Genomic DNA, 18,165 nt, shown 5'->3' on the forward strand with positions numbered 1-18,165 from the left:
AGCGGACCACCTCTTTGATTAGAGCTGTGTCTCTAATCAAAGCAGATTTTTTTTTTAATATCTTGCTGCATTTTGTATAAGTTCATACTCAAGTTTAAAAAATCTAAACACTAAAGCTGTTCTGTTATACCTGTCTGCAAAAACACACTGCAGCCAAAACATTAGAATATAGTGATCTTTGTATTTAAACTTTTTTCAGAACTTTAAATCTAAGTATTTAAAGTAATATTCAAAAGTCATTTAAATCATTTTTATGCAGACTTCAAAAACTCTGGTTGTGAATAAAAGAAGTGCAACATCAGCACAAAATAATGTTTCTATTGAACAACTAACACAAACAGGTTGTAGAATGGAGCCTTTTATACTCACAGCTGAACAGAAACAACATCCAGAGTGGAAAACAGTGCAAATAACTGCAAACAGGCTTCATGACACTCATGTTTGATCAGATTCACTCCCTGCTCTCACACACCAACTCCAGACCTGCATTCATCTTTTCCCTCTGAACCCCCCAAACATACAAACCCTGAGACACTACCATTGCCCTTTCACTGACTGCCCCACTCCACCATTTGACCCTTAGAACTGAAGACGCTTCTCTCATAAGAGGTGAAACATCTTCAAGGAAGTCCAGACGCTTTTCTTTCCAAGCTCCTTAGACTACGATGACCTGGATGTCTGAGAACCTTCACAGACTGATTTTACAAGAACAACTTGTGTCAAAAATCCCTGGCAGTGCCTCTCTGTCACACACACAAATCACTACAGTTACAAATTTAATAACTTAAAAAGTAAAAAGACCACTTTTGAGCCGTGTCTTTTTGGCCATAACAAATACCAAAAGAACCGAAATTTAATAACATTAAAACCAAACAATAAATGAGCAAAGTAGTGCATGATAAATATAGATGACAAATACAAAGTGCAATATAGAAACACTGGGTAAAAAGAAATGAACAATTAAAAAGGAGGATAAAAGATGTGAGCAGTAGTTAAACAGTAGAAATAAATATATAATAAACAAACAAAAATAGATAATAAATGAAAGCCAGGTCTGAAAGGTGAGTTTGGGTTTAAAAGCATGAAAACACACTGCTGTCTTCAGGAAGGCTGCTCCAGTAACAGAAAGTCATCTACATGTGGGTTTAGTTCTGACTTTAGGCACAAGTAAAAAAATAAAATAAAATAAAAACATCTGTCCAGACAACCTGACAGTCAAAAATATAAACTCAGGAACTTAAAAGGAAAATTGTGCTGACTTTGAACGTCCGCATCAAGATAAACTTACAGATTTAAGAGTCAAAAAGTGTCAAAACGTCTGTATCCTTACCTGAGAGTTTCAAGTTTACAGTCAGGACTCTTTAGTCCAACACACAGCAAATCCAATTCTGAATCCTGCAGTTTGTCCGAGCTCAGGTCCAGCTCTCTCAGATGATTGGATGGGGAGCTGAGAATTTCAGACAAAGCTTCAAAGCTTCTTTTTGAGAGTTTACAATCTCTCAGCCTGAGGAAGAATAACAATGGAGACATATTCTTTTATTCATCTAGCATTATTGAACATATTTGTTCATAGATTCACTTACAGCACTTTCTTGGATGCTTTGACCACTGGCAGCAGCTTCAAAAATGCCTCCTCTGAACGGGAGTATTTCTCCAGGTCGAACTCATCCAGATCTGATGACAGTAAGATGAAGACCAGAGCCGACCACTGAGCAGGAGACAGTTGATCTGTGGAGAGACGTCCTGATCTCAGGGACTGTTGGATCTCCTCCACTAGAGAACGATCATCCAGTTCATTCAGACAGTGGAACAGGTTGATGCTTTTCTCTGCAGACAGTTTCCCACTGAGCTTCTTCTTGATGTAGTGAACTGTTTCCTGATTGGTCTGTGAGCTACTTCCTGTCTGTGTCAGCATGCATAGGAGATCCTGATTGGTCTGCAGTGAAAGACCCAGGAGGAAGCGGAGGAACAAGTCCAGGTGTCCATTTGGACTCTCTAAGGCTTTGTCCACAGCACTCTGGTAGAAGTCTTTTACAGTAAGTGTTTTCTGGAAGATTTTAAAGAGAGGAGATTGTTTCTTAAGCAGGTTGACTCCAGAGTTGATGAAGGTCAGATAGACATGAAGAGCAGCAAAGAACTCCTGAATGCTCAGATGGATGAAACAGTAAACAACGTTGTTGAACATGTGGCACTCATCAGCTTTAAAGATCTGTGTGAACACTCCTGAGTACACTGAGGCTGCTCTGATATCGATGCCACACTCTGTCAGGTCTGATTCATAGAAGATCAGGTTTCCTTTCTGCAGCTGATCAAAGGCCAGTTTTCCCAGAGACTCAATGATCTTCCTGCACGACTCTGTCTCAGCTCCTCCATCATACTTGATGTCCTTCGTTTTTAGGTGAAATAGCACAAGGCGTAGGTAGAGCTCTGTGAGAGTCTTAGGCAGATCTTCGCTCTCTTTGTTCTTCATGACAAACTCCAGAACTGTAGCAGTGATCCAGCAGAAGACTGGGATGTAGCACATGATGTGGAGGCTTCGTGATGTCTTGATGTGGGAGATGATGCTGCTGGCCTGCTCCTCATCTCTGAATCTCTTCCTGAAGTACTCCTCCTTCTGTGGGTCAGTGAACCCTCTGACCTCTGTCACCACGCCAACACAGTCTGGGATCTGATTGGCTGCTGCAGGTCGTGTGGTTATCCAGAGGCGAGCAGAGGGAAGCAGTTTCCCCCTAATGAGGTTTATCAGCAGCACATCCACTGAGGTGGACTTTCTAGGGTCAGTCAGGATTGTAGTTTTGTGGAAGTCCAGAGGAGGTCGACACTCATCCAGACCATCAAAGATGAACACAACCTGGAAGTCTTCAAAGCTGCAGATTCCTGCTTCTTTGGTTTCAGTGAAGAAGTGATGAACAAGTTCCACCAAGCTGAACTTTTCCTCTTTCAGCAGATTCAGCTCTCTGAAAGTGAATGGAAACATGAACTGGATGTCCTGGTTGGCTTTGTCTTCAGCCCAGTCCAGAGTGAACTTCTGTGTTAGGACTGTTTTCCCAATGCCAGCCACTCCCATTGTCAGCACTGTTCTGATTGGTTTATCTCTTCCAGGTGGGAGTTTAAAGATGTCTTCTTGTCTGATGGTTGTTTCTGGTCTGTCTGGCTTCCTGGATGCTGTTTCAATCTGTCTGACCTCATGTTCATCATTAACCTCTGCAGTCCCTCCCCCTGTGATATAGAGCTCTGTGTAGATCTGACTCAGGAGGGTCGGGTTTTCTGTTGTAGAAATCCCCTCGAGCACACACTGGAACTTCTGCTTCAGGTCTGACTTGAGTTTGAGCTGACACTCAGTGAGAATCTCTGCATGAATAAACAGCAAATGACACAAATGAGAAAACTGCATTCTGGTTACTGTGGTTATGTGTTCAGTTCACTGGACTCTTGGTGTCATGATCCGAGTGAGTCTGAGTAACTTTCCACAGCATCAGCTCTCCTCCCCTGGGTGGAGCCCTCCTCACTCCTCCCTGCTCCTCACCTGTTGCCAATTACTCCGGCAGTATCTATGAGCAGCACTCACAATGAACCTTCTCCAGATTGTGTGCTTAGCACAGTCAGTTCTCTGCCTCACATTTTGTCTTGTGCTCCTCAGCTTGTTTCGCGTAACCCTCTTTTCCTGTTCCCTAGTCGGCACCTGGATACATCTTCCAACTCTCGCCATAAGTCACGCCTCAGGATTCTGCCCTGCCACTGCTGGGAAAACTCCCTCTTGCAAACTGCCATCCTCAGCTGCCTGCCTCCCTGTGCACCCACATCTCACTCTGTACCCAGATTTAATTCATCTCCTCCTCCAGCTGATCTCCACCTGCAGCCACGTAACACCTCTTAGTTTTTAAATCTTGGACTCATTCACTACACTGTGGACCACTCTGATTATTATCTCCTTTGTTCCAGTGATCCTGGATAGTTTCTATTCGCCCGTTTCTGCCCCTGTTGTTCCTTTGACCTGCCTCAGCTTATGTTCTGGCCTCAGCTCTGCACTTCTCATAATACCTCGCTTGCTGTTGAATTTAGCCGTGATTCAGCTTTCTCCGTCAAGAAATCTAGTAAAATACATTTCTGTTAAAAGTCACTCAGCCTCCGTTTTTTGGTTCTGTGCTTGACTCCATTCCTTTTCATGAGCCATTGAGCCCTGACACTTGGGTTATAACTAGACTTGTAGTCAAGACCGCCTAATCCGAGACCAAGACAAGACCAAGACCAGAGGGTATCGAGACCAAGACAAGACCAAGACCAAGTTGAGACGAGACCAAGACCGAGACTGAGACGAGACGAGACGAGACCAAGACCAAGACCGAGACAAAAAAAGTCTTTAAACTGCAGCCAGATGCTATTCTATATACATATGCAGGACACCTTAAACTAGTTTTTTAATTAAGCAACAAGGCAGAACAAAGTCGGGCCTGTATCAAGACACAGGGACTAAACCCCAATTCAACCAGACCCAGAACTGATCTGGAATTAAAACAGGACTACAACAGTAACCAAGACAGAACCAGAATCAGAACTAGATGATAGTAGCACTAAAAATCATCATAGACCTGCACTACACTTATTTTTTAATTCTACCAAAGTACAATATTTAGATTGAGAAAAGTTTATATAATTATGTAGCCTTGTTGTGCAAACAAGCCTGCATAACGTAATAAATATAGAATTTGAAAAGTAACAAATGGTATCTAAAAAGAAACACTAGGTACTAGATACATGTTCTGATGAGTTTTGGCAAACAACCATTTGACTAACATGTGTGTCTCACCTGCTCTTGTTCATCTCTGTTCTGTCCTCATTCTCTCTCTCCCTCTCTGCTCCTCTCTCTCTCCCTCTTTGTGCTGACAATCAAGCCAAACACCAACATCATCAACTATACAGTTGAAACCACATATTTATGTACTCTTCAGATAAAAACACAAACACTTTTTAATTGTAACATCAAATCAGACTAAATGTTTATTTTTTTAGATTGATAAATATAAAAAACATATTTGTTAACTTTAAGAGTAAAGAGAGAAACTATCTGTATTTCTTAATTGCAAATGGCACCAAATTGTATTCAGATTGAGCCACACTTATGGAGCTCCACAGTTCTTTTTCTGGTGTTTTGGTTGACATCTCTTGATTTTCCCATGTCAAAGAAACAGGCTCTGTGTTTTGCCTTATATGCATCCACAGCTGTGCCACAAACTTACTCACATGGACTCTACAAACCTATCAGAAGCTTCTTCAGCTCAGAATCGAATCGTCTGGAGTTTCTTATTAATTAACAATAAACTTAGTGTACATGTACTCCTACATTTGATGAAAGTGATTAAAATAGACAGCTCCCTCTTTTTATTCTGACATTTAACTAATTCAAAAGATATTTCAACATTTATTTATCTAAAACAAAAGTTTACTCTAAATTGATGTTTAACAGTAAAAAAAAGTTTTTATGTTTTCTCCATAAAGTGTATGTAAATATCTGGTTTCAAATAACCTCCTGTGTACACATGAATATCTGCTCTTTGGGTTGGTTTGATTAAAATGGGACCAGCAGCAGGTTTAAGGTTGTACATTAAGATTGTGTACATCAGTACACAATTGAAACCGATTTAGAGAGTTTGTTTAGCCGTGGAGGGTAACAACTGAAAATATGAAATGTAAATCTCTAAAGAAACAGCATTGTTGCTGTTCGGCTTTTCATTTCGCCATTTGTTGATTCACTCGAAGAGCAAGTAACGCCATAACCAAGTGATCAGTTTGATATCAATCTTTTGTGATACACCGTCATATTTACATTATTAGTTCAGTACGAATGATTTGCTTTGGTACCTGGTCAAACTTAAGCTCTCCTCTGTCTGCAGCAAACTCGCAGGCAGCAGCTTCTCCCCCCTCGCTCACATGGGTGCTGTGCTCAGTCGCCCAGTGCCTGAGCTCGGATCATACCAAAATTAGGGGGAATTTACGACGGTGCGCTCTGTGCTTCGTGTGTTGTTTTTGTTTTATACAGTTGTCAGTCAGGCATCTAACTAAAAAATTACACTCCAAAAGACCCCATGCTTCTGAAAAAATGACCCGGGCTTAAGCCCAGTAAGCCACCCCCCCGCTCCGCTGATGGTTGACTCCAAATCTCCCGAACACTATGTCGATTTGAGAACGCAAGACCGAAACAGCGAGACCGAGACCGAGACCAAGACAAAAGTCCGTCGAGACCAAGACGAGACCAAGACCACGTAAAAGTGGTCTCGAGACCGGTCTCGAGACATCCAACTCTAGTTATAACTGAGGGCAGGTTTTATAGAGACACATTCGATTTAATTATGTTTATTTATACAGCACCAAATCAATACTAGCAACATTTCACATATTACATAAACAACACTATGGAGCCAGTAATGAATAAATATGTAGAATAAATGAAAGAATTTCAAGTATAAACGTTTTTTTTAATTCCTCCAAATAACAACAACAGTCACCCCAATGTGCTTTATATTGTAAGATAAAGAACCTACAATAATACAACAGAAAAAAACCCAACTATCTTTTTGGGTCCTGAAAACTGAAGGCTCTGCCTCCCATTCTACTTTTAAATACTCTGTGAACAACAAGTAGGCCTGCAGTGTGAGAGCGAAGTGCTCTAATAGGGTGATATGGTACTACAAGGTCATTAAGATAAGATGGGGCCTGATTATTTAAGACCTTGTATGTGAAGAGCAGGATTTTGAATTCTGGATTTAACAGGAAGTCAATGAAGGGAAGCCGATACAGGAGAAATCTGCTCTCTCTTTCTAGTCCCTGTCAGGACTCTTGCTGCAGCATTTTGGATTAGCTGAAGGCTTTTCAGTGAGTTTTTTGGACATCCTGATAATAATGAATTACAGTCGTCCAGCCTGGAAGTAATAAATGCATGAACTAGTTCTTCAGTGTCACTCTGAGACAGGATATTTCTAACTTTAGAGATGTTGCACAAATGGAAGAAAGCAGTCTTACATGTTTGTTTAATATGTGCGTTGAAGGACATGTCCTGGTCAAAAATTACTCCAAGGTTCCTCACAGCATTACTGGAGGCCAAGGTAATGCCATCCAGAGTAAGAATCTGGTTAGATACCATATTTCTAAGATTTTCAGGGCCGAGTACAATAACCTCAGTTTTATCTGAATTAAGAAGCAGAAAGTTAGCGGCCATCCAGGTCTTTATGTCTTTAAGACATTCCTGCAGTTTAACTCATTGGTGTGTGTTATCTGGCTTCATGGACAGATGGAGCTGGGTGTCATCTGCATAGCAGTGTAAATGTATGCTATGTTTTCTAATGATGCTGCCTATGGGAAGCTTGGTAATGGGAGCGTTGCCAGCAGAAGGCTGAAGTGGAATCTCCAAGAAAGCTGCAGAAGAAAAAACATGAGCTGAAATGGTGGATTTCAGTCATATAAGGAGAACTGTGGCTTTCCTCCAACCTTTGACCAATCACCTTAGTGTCCTGTTTATCAACCATAATAAAAGCATTTACTGTGTGGGCATTTTTTTGTTTGGGTCTCCAAACAGCAGAAAGAAATGGCAGCCATTTTTTTTAAACTTTACCTTCAACTGGTAAATAGATTTAAGAAAAAGCACTTTGATCATATTTGTGACGTGTCCCAAACTGTTGTTGTCGCCTCATTTATGTTGATAAAACAGCTCTAAAACCAATCTGACAATATAAATCTGTAAAATGGGCAGAAAACCTGCTGCTGGTCCCATTTTAATCAAACCAACCCAAAGAGCAGATATTCATGTGTACACAGGAGGTTATTTGTGCAGATGCATAAAACACAAACTGTTGGCTTTCTGCAGTCTCTCACTCCTGAAAGTGTTGGCAAGTGTTTTGGATTTATTATTTATATGGATTTTAATGGCACCTGTGTAATGTTAACTAATGTTTTTATTGTTTATGTATTTTTTGTTTAGTCATTCCCTGACTTACCTTTGGGTTCTGGGATGGTTTTATTTAAATTCTCCAACAGATCATTCCTGTTTATCCTCCCCAAAAGATTTTTAGTGACTTCAAAAGTGTTGATAGAGTAGGTATCAAACATCAGATCCACTATGTCCGTCCTCTCTGCATCCTCCAGTTCACTCTCTGGGATTGCTGGTAAACCTTCTACAGACCCGTTCTTCAGATGCCACTTAAATTCTTCAAAGTCATCACGTCCCAAATCCTTCAAAGTCCCCAGAAGGATTTCTTTAGGTGTCGTCATCTTTTACCCTGTAAGGACCCGATAAACAAAGACTGTAACAACAGCTGGAGAGGTAATTGTCTGATTTATCAGAATTTAACTTGATTCTAACAGCAGTTCATCACTACCACCAATAAATTTCTAAGGCTCAGAATGCAACAAAATTGCACATGAAGAAGCACATAGAGAAGTATCCAAGTAACACTTTGCTACAATATAAAACAAACTATTATAAATAAAGAAAATATATAAACTAAATATATACACTACCCGTCAAACGTTTTAGAACAGCCCAATTTTTCCAGTGTTTTCGTCACGGTTTGCGAGCCGTGTGTAAATTATCAAAGGACCCTTTATGCAGGCAGCTCAGATGCAAGTGAGTTTATTCATCACATGGTGATACAAACAGAAATGGCGAAGGTGAGCATGGAAACTAAGCAAAAACCTAAAAACTAATAGTACACGAATATGAAGAAGTACACGAAGGGAAGACGAAAACACGGAACACAAGGGGTGGGAGCAAAGCACCACAACACATCACTATCCGGTTGTTCAGTCTGACGTCACTAGCCGTGTCTGGGTCTAAACTCCGCTGCAGGTCCATATATCAAACGATCACTATGGCATTACTGAGAGTTGAAAAACTGTCTAAAGTCTTTCATCTTTAATAAAATGATCAGCGTTCTGCTCTACCAGGTGTAACAATTGAGTTTAACATCCAGGCATCCATGAAAACGGAATTTATGACATTTAACAGAGTTAGAAGTTAGCTCGCTAGCTTCTATCTAAATACAATATAGCATGTCCTGACTGCGGGGTTTTGGAAACAAATTCAAACGTACAGCTCTGCTATCACTTCCAGCATAAATGAAGACAGAAAACTAAACAGCAGTGACGTTTGTAGGGTTACTGAAGTTGGGCTAGCTGGTATATAATGATGTGCTACGTGACCGCTAGCGACACAGCTATGTTAGCATAATATAAACAAGCTAACTTTTTTTCCACTCGATAAAATTTAACGTGAGTGTTCTCGGTGGTCAGGAACAAATGTAATCGCATGGCAGGATGCTGTAAAAGGACCAAACTTCAGCCAGGAGAACAACTGAGATAATCCATCCACAATACGAGGTTAGTCATTCATATACTGCTGCATGGGCTGGGCTGTAGTTACATCCTAAGGTTTTAAAAACTGAGCTTAAATAAATGATTAGCGGTAATAAAAGCCGAGGGAGGTCAACAGTGATCACTGACTGTTTTAGGAGCTTTTTGAGATCAAATAGAAGAAAATACAAAACATTAAACATGTTAACAACACAAAAGCCATATTAAACGCAGACTACTTTAGACCCGGAAGTAGGATTCGTCGCGTCATCACTGAACAACCGGATATAGACAGTTACACAGAGGGAGACACAGAAGGCAACAACACAGGGTGGAACAAATGGACAGAGAAGACTAAACACAGAACACAGCGCACAGAGAAACAAGGGGGGCAGGGAATCAAAACCTAGGAAGCATAGAATAACTCACAAACTAAACTGACATAATACAAAAATCACAAAGAACTGAAACCACTAGCTCAGGAGACCCAGGACCCTGACAGATACGCAGACAAACCAGCAACTAACAGAGGCAAACACAAGGTTTAAATACACAGAGGGATAACGAGGGAATGAGACACAGAAGGAGGACACAGCTGGGAGTGATTGACAAGACGAGACAGAGGAAATGCAAACTAAACACACTGACATGAGACACGGACCTTCACAACAAAGCAGGAAATACATAGACTGAACTTAGCGGTACAACAAAACACAGAACCAAAACGTAAGAATAAACAAAGATACATCATGAAATCAAAGATTAACAATACAAAACAGAAAACACTGAGTCACAGACCCAGGATCGTGACAGTTTTATTGAAAATATCCTTTTTATTTCTCATTGCACTCTGAAATGAAAGCATAGTACAAATAAGCAGTTGGAGTTAAAAATAAATCATGAAACACATTTATAGACCAAAGTTTATTCTAAACGTTTGACTGAACACACCCGTGGCTTCTGTCTACAATAGAAATCAAATATTCTCCCATATCTGTAGCAGATGTTCCCGTAAACGTGGACCTTGTAATAATAATAATAATAATAACTTTATTTATAAAGCGCTTTCAAACAAAGTGCTGTACAACTAAAGAGATAAATAAAATAAAAGCGATACATAGCAATACAGGTAAAAGACACAATACAAGTTAAAAACAATAAAAATGTAAAAACTAAAAGCCATAGAATTAAGACATGTAGGATCGGGTGAACAAATGTGTCTTCAACTTGGTTTTAAAAACCTCCACAGAGCAGCCTGCCGAATATCTTGTGGGAGGTTGTTCCACAGAAACGGGGCATGAAAAGAAAAAGCTCTCCAATTGTCTTTTTTCTGGCTCTAAGAACTTTTAGAAGACCAGAGTCCTGAGATCGGAGAGCACGAGATGGAACATAAAGGTGTAAAAGGTCAGAGAGGTATGAAGGTGCCAATCCGTTTAAAGCCTTGTAGGTGAGCAGCAGGACCTTAAAATCTGCTCGAACCTGACAAGGTAGCCAGTGAAGAGATCTCAGAACAGGGGTAATGTGCTCAAATTTCCCAGTTCTTGTTAAAATGCGAGCAGCTGCATTTTGCACCAACGCCAGAATCTCAGGTTAAACCTCACAAAACTTTAACAACCACCAAACAGCTGAAACAGTAAATGAGAGCAGGAACACGGATTCTGCACAAAGACGTAAACACAAAGCTCAGAGCCGCCGACACATCAGAATCAGTGAGATGTCGCCTTTCTCACCCGATGGCACGGACACGGTCGGGGCTGAAAGCCGACAGCTCGCTGATTCTGATGTTTCGGCGGCTCCGAGCTTTGTGTTTACGTCCTTTTTACGCTGATTCTAAAGCTGTTAGTTTTATCTCTCTCCAAACAATATTGACTGAACCAGCAGCAAAAGAAGATCCAAACTACGCTTCACATAAACATCGTCATGAACTCACTCTGACTTTTGCTGTTTTGCTTCCACCAGGATAAAATCACACGTCATGCACAGCTCTCTCTCTCTCACACACACAGTTTCCTGTCTAAAAATCTGTTTTCTGCATTATTTGCTTGCTTGTTACGCACAAGTCTACCGTTGTTTACAGCGCTGTCGGCCGCTGTTTTTTTCCTTTTACTTACTTCCGAAAAGAAAACCTAATTTCTGCCGTTCAACAGGCTTCTGAACAAATTTAAACTTTTTAAAATTATGCAAATTGCAAAACGCTGTGTCTGTCATAAAACCGCTGTAACTTCAGAGGTAATGTTCATATGTCGATTAATGGTTTTCTTTCGTTTTTGATCTACTGTAGAATATTTTTATAAAACCACCTTCATGTTTTTCTGTTTTATCTTCAGCTACTTTGACACAAAGGCCTCTGCTGTGATGCTCACACCTTTGATAAAGTCTTGCGAGTGTCAGCTTCCTTTTTATAGATACAAAAATATGTAAATGTACTGATCTGAATTATAATATTTCTGACTGTCTGAGGCAAAATTTCCCAGATTCAAATCGAATTGAATCGAATCGTGGATCGAATTGATTCAGGACCTTGTGAATCGGAATCAAATTGATTCTAGAATTCAGTGACGATACCCTGCCCTATTTGCGACCATGTCAACATCCAGTCCAGGCTTTTTCAAGATTGGTACTACCACAGCTGATTTAAAACATTCAGGAAAGACTCAATGAAGTATTTAAAAGAAACAGAATGTAGGGTCCTAATGCTGACCACAGTTCCTTTATAGCCCAGGCTGGTAGAGGATCCAAAGAACAGGTTGTACATCGAGCTGCTTTTACAAACTTACTTAATCCAGAAAGGGAAATAGAGATGGACCAATATTACGTATCGGTCCAATACTGACGGAAATTACTGGATCGGATATTGGAGAGAAATTAAAAATGTAATCCGATCCATTAAATATCAAAAACTTGCGACATGGCGTAACTCGGCTCATAACCGTAGCACGTCGCAGCAGTATGCGTCATGTGATAGAGCGGCTGCGTGTATTTGGAGCCTCGCTACCAACCCGGCATTTCATCTCCGAGGAAGTTATCCCAGAGAGAAGTAAAGCAAGTGTGTAAGTTCATCTCTGAATGTTTGTAAAGCATCCCCGCGTTAAGCTTAACAACCGATATATGGAGCGACTGCCTCTTCTCTCCCTCCCTCTCCTGCTGCTACTTCAATCATGAAACTGATCAATGATCAGCTGATCGGCTTTTCTGTCGCGAGTCCGTCTCTCTTGTTTGTTTTTGGCCCACTTTGCACCAGAAAGAGGAAACCAGCAGCTGAACAACAGCAGCACGTTTAAGCTTGATAAGCTGTTGTTAGAATTTATTTAATATTACTTTCTACACCAGGAGTAGGGATGGGTATCGAAAACCGGTTCTTGTTGAGAAAAACGGTTCCCACTGTTTCAATTCCTTGGAACTGTTTGCCATTTTTGCAAATGATTCCCTTATCGATTCCAGTCGCCCCGAATGACGTCACCACGTTGCGGAGCGTCATTTACCTGGCAGGAAACACGGCGCCTAAGCGCTGTGGACAGAAGACTGTTCCCTGTTTGTGAAGGACTGCTAGAAAAGTTTAACATAACTAATTGTCTGTCCTGAATCAGTCTTATTAGGTAATGTTCAAATAATTTGATCATTCCAGTGTTTTCAGTGTGGGAGAAAGTACTCAGGGCCTTCAAGTTACAGGCAGCAACAAGTTTAATGTTCAGAAACCTAAAGTTGGAGCTAAAAATAAATGTTTGTTTCAGTTCTATGAAGCTTTGAGTATTTTGGATCAGTAGCACTGCTGTGTTTGTTGCATCATATTGCTGTAACTGTTTATATGCTTTATATATTCTGAGGTAAGTTGATCTATAGTGTTACATCATATTCTATAAGGATGTTAAGTGTTTGTAGACTTTCTGCCCAGTTTGACCCATTTAGTAGAAGTCAGCCTGTTTAAGGCTCTGATATCTATTCTGTATGACTTAAAGCAGTTATGACATGGTCTGATTTTCTCACCCAATAAAGGAATATTTAATATATCAGTCTACTCTTCATTCTATCAGAAACAGTTATCACAGCTCGTACACTTGCGTTTTACACATATATGTAAGCATTGAGTCAAATGTAATGATGCCAACATATTAAACGAACAATATTTGTCTCTTATATAATACATCTGTATACACACTGTCACAGATGCTTGTCTTTGAGTGAAGATTTAAGTTGACAGGAAATATAAATAACTGCAACTTGAATCTTTGACACAGAGTTCAAACTCACTGTTGTAATATATCATAATAATCTGACAATATATATAATATTGGCCATATTATATTTACATTACCACAGTGAGATGACTTTAGTCTCATGAACAACATTAGCTAATTGTTATTTACTAGCTAATCTTAAAATAACTGTTCAGCACAGAAATGAAGCCCAACAATCATGTTTTACAATCCTGTGGTCTCAGCCTCAGATACTTATCAAATCACACAAAGCTCATGTAGAAACAAACGAAAATATGTTCTCCTTCATTTCTGTCAAACAAAGCTGTGTGAAACGTTTCCAGCTGTTAGTATCATGGTTGCTAGGCAACCTAGTCAGCGCGACGGAGGCTAGACCGCCCATTTCACAAGCCTCGCACTTCCGGCCTTAGCGGTCTTTGAGTACGCGGCCCTTGAGGACCGTTGAGGCTGCGTACTTTGAGGCTGCAGAACCTGAATTGTACGGTGCCCCTCTGATGACATGGTCCAAAAATAAATAAATTGTGGCCACAAAATACTATTTCGTGCCCTCGAAATACTATTTTCGAGGGCACGAAATAGGTATAACGTGCGCACGAAATGCTAATTTGTGGGCACGAAATGGGTTTAACGTGGCAACGAATTACGCATTTGTGGCAACGAAATAGTTAGCGTGCGCACATCATATTGATACAATTCCTGGACAGCTGCGTAGAGACATAAGCATGAGAGTAGGCTAAACATATACACCGTGGACAGAGACGTATGATTGAGTTTTATTTTAGGCTGGGAATGAGCTACAAATGCATTTTGAAAAGCCTGCAATGCAAGGAACCATTATTACGGAGAGACATTTAAACAGGATACTGAGAGCCCAGTTGCTTTACAGGGCCTGGACGCCGGGATAGATTTTATTGTCAACCAACTGCAAGGGCCTGGGAAGGATCACGGTTATTGGTCAAGTGTTTCGTGCCCACAAATTAGCATTTCGTGGTCACAATTGATTTATTTTTTGGACCATGTCATCAGAGGGGCTCCATAGAATTGAGATACAGCCTCTGTGATAGAAAGTGTGCGACCGTGAACTCGACTCTCTTTATGACACATACACACACAGACACACACACAGACACTTGTTTTCAGATTTTAGTGAGGACACCAAAAAGCCTCAAAAATATCCTCAAACTCGTGGGGACGGCCATTTTGTGGGACTCTATTAGCCCACATAGTAGCATACCAACTCTTTGTCCTCACAAACATGTCTAAACAGGTACACACACACACACAGACACACACACAAACAGGTTTGTCAGGTTCCTCGGCTCGTTCTCTGCGTTCAGTCCATTGAAGGTGATTATTGAGCCAATCACAGCTACAGAGCTCACTGTGACTCTTCTTCTCTCTACAGTCACACAAACAAACACACTCAGAGACTCTGACAGCAAAACTACAACAATGTGGTGTTAACACTCACCCTGCCTCAGCTCCACCGTCCTCCTGCTGCTCTGACGGAGGCTCAGCTGTTTCTCTTCCTGTTCCCACCTGCTCGGGTGGCTCCTCCCCTCTGCAGTTACAGGAAATCAGGTGTGTGTGTCTCTTGTTGAGACTGGTTCTTCCTGCTCTCTCTCTGGTGGTGCAAAAATTTTTTATAGCGGGTGTGTTGTTAGGCTCTGGGCATCTGCATAGACATGTTCTTTTTTTGAGAATGTGAGGACAAACTTGAAAGAGCGACACTGTGAGAGTGGACACATCCACACTGCTGCTGCATCTGTGCTCACCACGATGGCCTCCTTCAGAGAGATGGAGGACTCACTCTGTCTTCTGGCTGATGTAAGTGTTCAGCTTTGAACAGCTGTCGTTCCAGCTGCTTTTAACTTTGTAGTTTCACATTTGTACAGACTTTATATTTTTTATAGACGTGTCATAAACCAGTCCTTAAATCATTTTCATTATCACAGATACAGTCTACACTCTGCATCATGAGCTGGTCAATATCGCAAAAGTTGTAATTCGTTTCATGTTTCATGTAAACTGCTCTGAGGTCACAGTGACACCAGCAGATGTAGTTACAGCCTCTCTGTCCCCACCATCCCGAGGCTGACGGTGCTCTGTAAGCTCTTCATAGAAGTTTTGCTTTAACGGCTTTGAATCTCAGTGACCTCCACCTCAAGGAGAATTTTACTCAGCTTCCTCCTAATATTTCACAATAAAAGCTGTGCTCAGTGTTTTTGTGAACATGTTGCTTGTGGTGTGAGGCCGAGCCTTTATGGCTGTTGTTTGGCTCCTGTGGGACTTTCTGAAAGAGTGTGAGTAAATTCCTGGAGTGCTGCAGTGTTTCTGACAGCAGACTGAGCTCAGACGTGTCTGCCACCGAACCCTCAGTGAAAACACACCAAATAAGACGTGAACTGAAGCAACATGGCCGTCTGCTTTGTGCTCTGTACAATAATCATATTCATGCTATTTATTTCAGACCGTAACAGACCAGCTCAGCTTCCCCGTTCTCCACTGACGTCCTCGCTGTGACCCAGGCCCCAAAAAACAAGTTCCCCTCAGCTGTGGACTTTCTTGGAGCTCCAGAGATCCACCCAGCAAGGTTTAGAATCAGAATCAGAATCAGAATCAGAAAGGGTTTTATTGCCAAATGTTGAGCAGGTTTACAACATCAGGAAATTGCTGCGGTGCTTCAGTGCAAACATACTGTCATAAATTATGCTTTAATAGACATGAAAAAATAAAAGTAAGAATAAGAATTAAAAGTGCTACGTAGAAGATATATACATGAGTGCAGGTGGTGATCAGTGCCAAACATGGAATGATGCAGTGACACAGCGTAGGGTCATGTGTTAGTGGCGGGAACAGTCATACGGTTATTGTTCATGAGTCCAACAGCAGAGGGGAAGAAACTGTTCTTATGGCGAGAGGTTCTGGTGCGAATGGACCGGAGCCTCCTGCCTGAGGGGAGCAGGTCAAACAGACTGTGTCCAGGGTGAGAAGGGTCAGCTGAGATCCGAGCTGCACGCCGCAATGTCCTGGAGGTGTACAGGTCCTGCAGAGATGGGAGTCTGCAGCCAATCACCTTCTCAGCAGAGCGCACAACACGCTGCAGTCTCTGTTTGTCCCTGATAGTGGCTCCAGCGTACCACACAGTGATGGAGGAGGTGAGGATGGACTCGATGATTGCAGTGTAGAATTGCATCATCGTCCGTGTTGGCAGGTTGAATTTCTTCAGCTGCCTCAGGAAGTACATCCTCTGCTGGGCTTTCTTGATGACGGAGGTGATGGTGGGCTCCCACTTCAGGTCCTGGGTGATGGTGGTACCCAGGAAGCGGAATGAGTCCACAGAGGTGATGGGGGTGTCAGTCAGGATGATGGGGGGGAGTGGGGCTGTGTGCTTCCTGAAGTCCACAATAATCTCCACTGTCTTCTGGGCATTCAGCACCAGGTTGTTGTGGCTGCACCAGGACACCAGACGCGTCTGGTGTCCTGCTGGTGATTTAAAGGTCCTGCTGGTGATTACCTGGGCAGTGTTTTACCTGTGGCTGTGTTCAAACGTGTTCACACCTGAATCCTCACAGCTCCAATCACGTCTGACACATCCTGATAGGAATACTTCAATCAGCGAAGTACTCGAGTAAATGTACTCTGTTACATTCCAGCACTGGTCATATCCACGCTGTCGCCCAATGGGGTCGGTGCCCCCACTGTGGGCACGCCCCTGTGTAGGGGCGGGGTTTAAACTTTATTTAAAACAGCGTGACAATAAAGAAATGTTCTTTCCAGAGTTTGTGTGTAAAAATGATCCAAATAAAGGTTGAAATCAAAGTGAAAATGTGCAGAACGTTGTTTATTTTATTTATTTATTTATTTGGCACTTTTAATTACAACAGTGGTGCTGTACAAACATACAAATTACACAATAAAATAGCAATATCAATTAACATCAATGCTAAATAGGTAATAAAAAATGAGTAAATAACTCTCATGTAGTATTAAAAGCCAGTGAGTAAATGCACGATCACCTCTAAGAACCAGCCTCGACCTTGGTGATCTAAGAGCTGTAGGGGGCATATAAGGCTGCAGTAGGTCTGACAGACACCCTGGGACCTGTCTATTCAGTGCTTTATAAGTCGCCAATAAGATTTTAGGCTTTTAACAGTTTTTATTCATTATCAGGAAAAGCATTAAAACATAACAAAGCAGACAAACAAGAGAAAAAAAACCCCAAAGGAAATACATTGAAGTCATTATCCCATATGGAAAAGATATATATAAATCTTATAAAGTTTTTATCTGTCTTGTATGAAACTTGTATGAAAAGCATACAGGAGTGAAAGCACATATAAGATCCCTTGAAAAATTATATAATGAAACTTGTATGTTTTATATACTTACTAAAAAAATATATGAAAGTAATGAGAAAGTGACCACTTTCATGAGTAAATCATATATGTTTTTACTATTTCTTTTCCATATGGGATATACCTGTGCAAATACACATATCGGGGGTGGGGGGGGGGGGGGGGGGGGGGGGGGGGGGGGCTGAAAGAAGAGAGAAACAAACAAAGAAACAAAAAAGAAAGGAAAAGAGAAAATAAATATTTACTCACAG

General features: G+C 41.3%; 2 protein-coding genes across 2 annotated transcripts in view; both read right to left on the reverse strand.

Moving 5' to 3' along the window:
- LOC112432436 (protein NLRC3) overlaps positions 1-18,165 on the reverse strand; it is a 3,307,575-nt gene that overhangs the window by 3,075,140 nt on the left and 214,270 nt on the right. The window lies entirely within an intron of this gene.
- LOC112433085 (protein NLRC3-like) lies at positions 1,327-15,971 on the reverse strand. The gene is made up of 4 exons (XM_076881210.1): positions 15,028-15,971; positions 7,989-8,270; positions 1,584-3,351; positions 1,327-1,504 (listed from the first exon to the last, which is right to left on the reverse strand). The coding sequence occupies exons 2-4, from the start codon at positions 8,260-8,262 to the stop codon at positions 1,327-1,329; spliced, it is 2,220 nt and encodes a 739-aa protein (XP_076737325.1). The 5' UTR covers positions 8,263-8,270; positions 15,028-15,971.

This window comes from Maylandia zebra, unplaced genomic scaffold, assembly GCF_041146795.1.
Source record: "Maylandia zebra isolate NMK-2024a unplaced genomic scaffold, Mzebra_GT3a scaffold03, whole genome shotgun sequence".
Taxonomy (NCBI): Eukaryota; Metazoa; Chordata; class Actinopteri; order Cichliformes; family Cichlidae; genus Maylandia; species Maylandia zebra.

What these genes read in the sequence shown, in the direction of transcription:
- LOC112433085 (XM_076881210.1), bottom strand. Translation starts at nt 8,262, where the DNA reads ATGACGACACCTAAAGAAATCCTTCTGGGGACTTTGAAGGATTTGGGA. An exon ending in AACCATCCCAGAACCCAAAG is followed by an intron (nt 3,352 to 7,988) that starts GTAAGTCAGGGA and finishes TTATTCATGCAG; the next exon opens with AGATTCTCACTGAGTGTCAG. An exon ending in AAAGCATCCAAGAAAGTGCT is followed by an intron (nt 1,505 to 1,583) that starts GTAAGTGAATCT and finishes ATTCTTCCTCAG; the next exon opens with GCTGAGAGATTGTAAACTCT.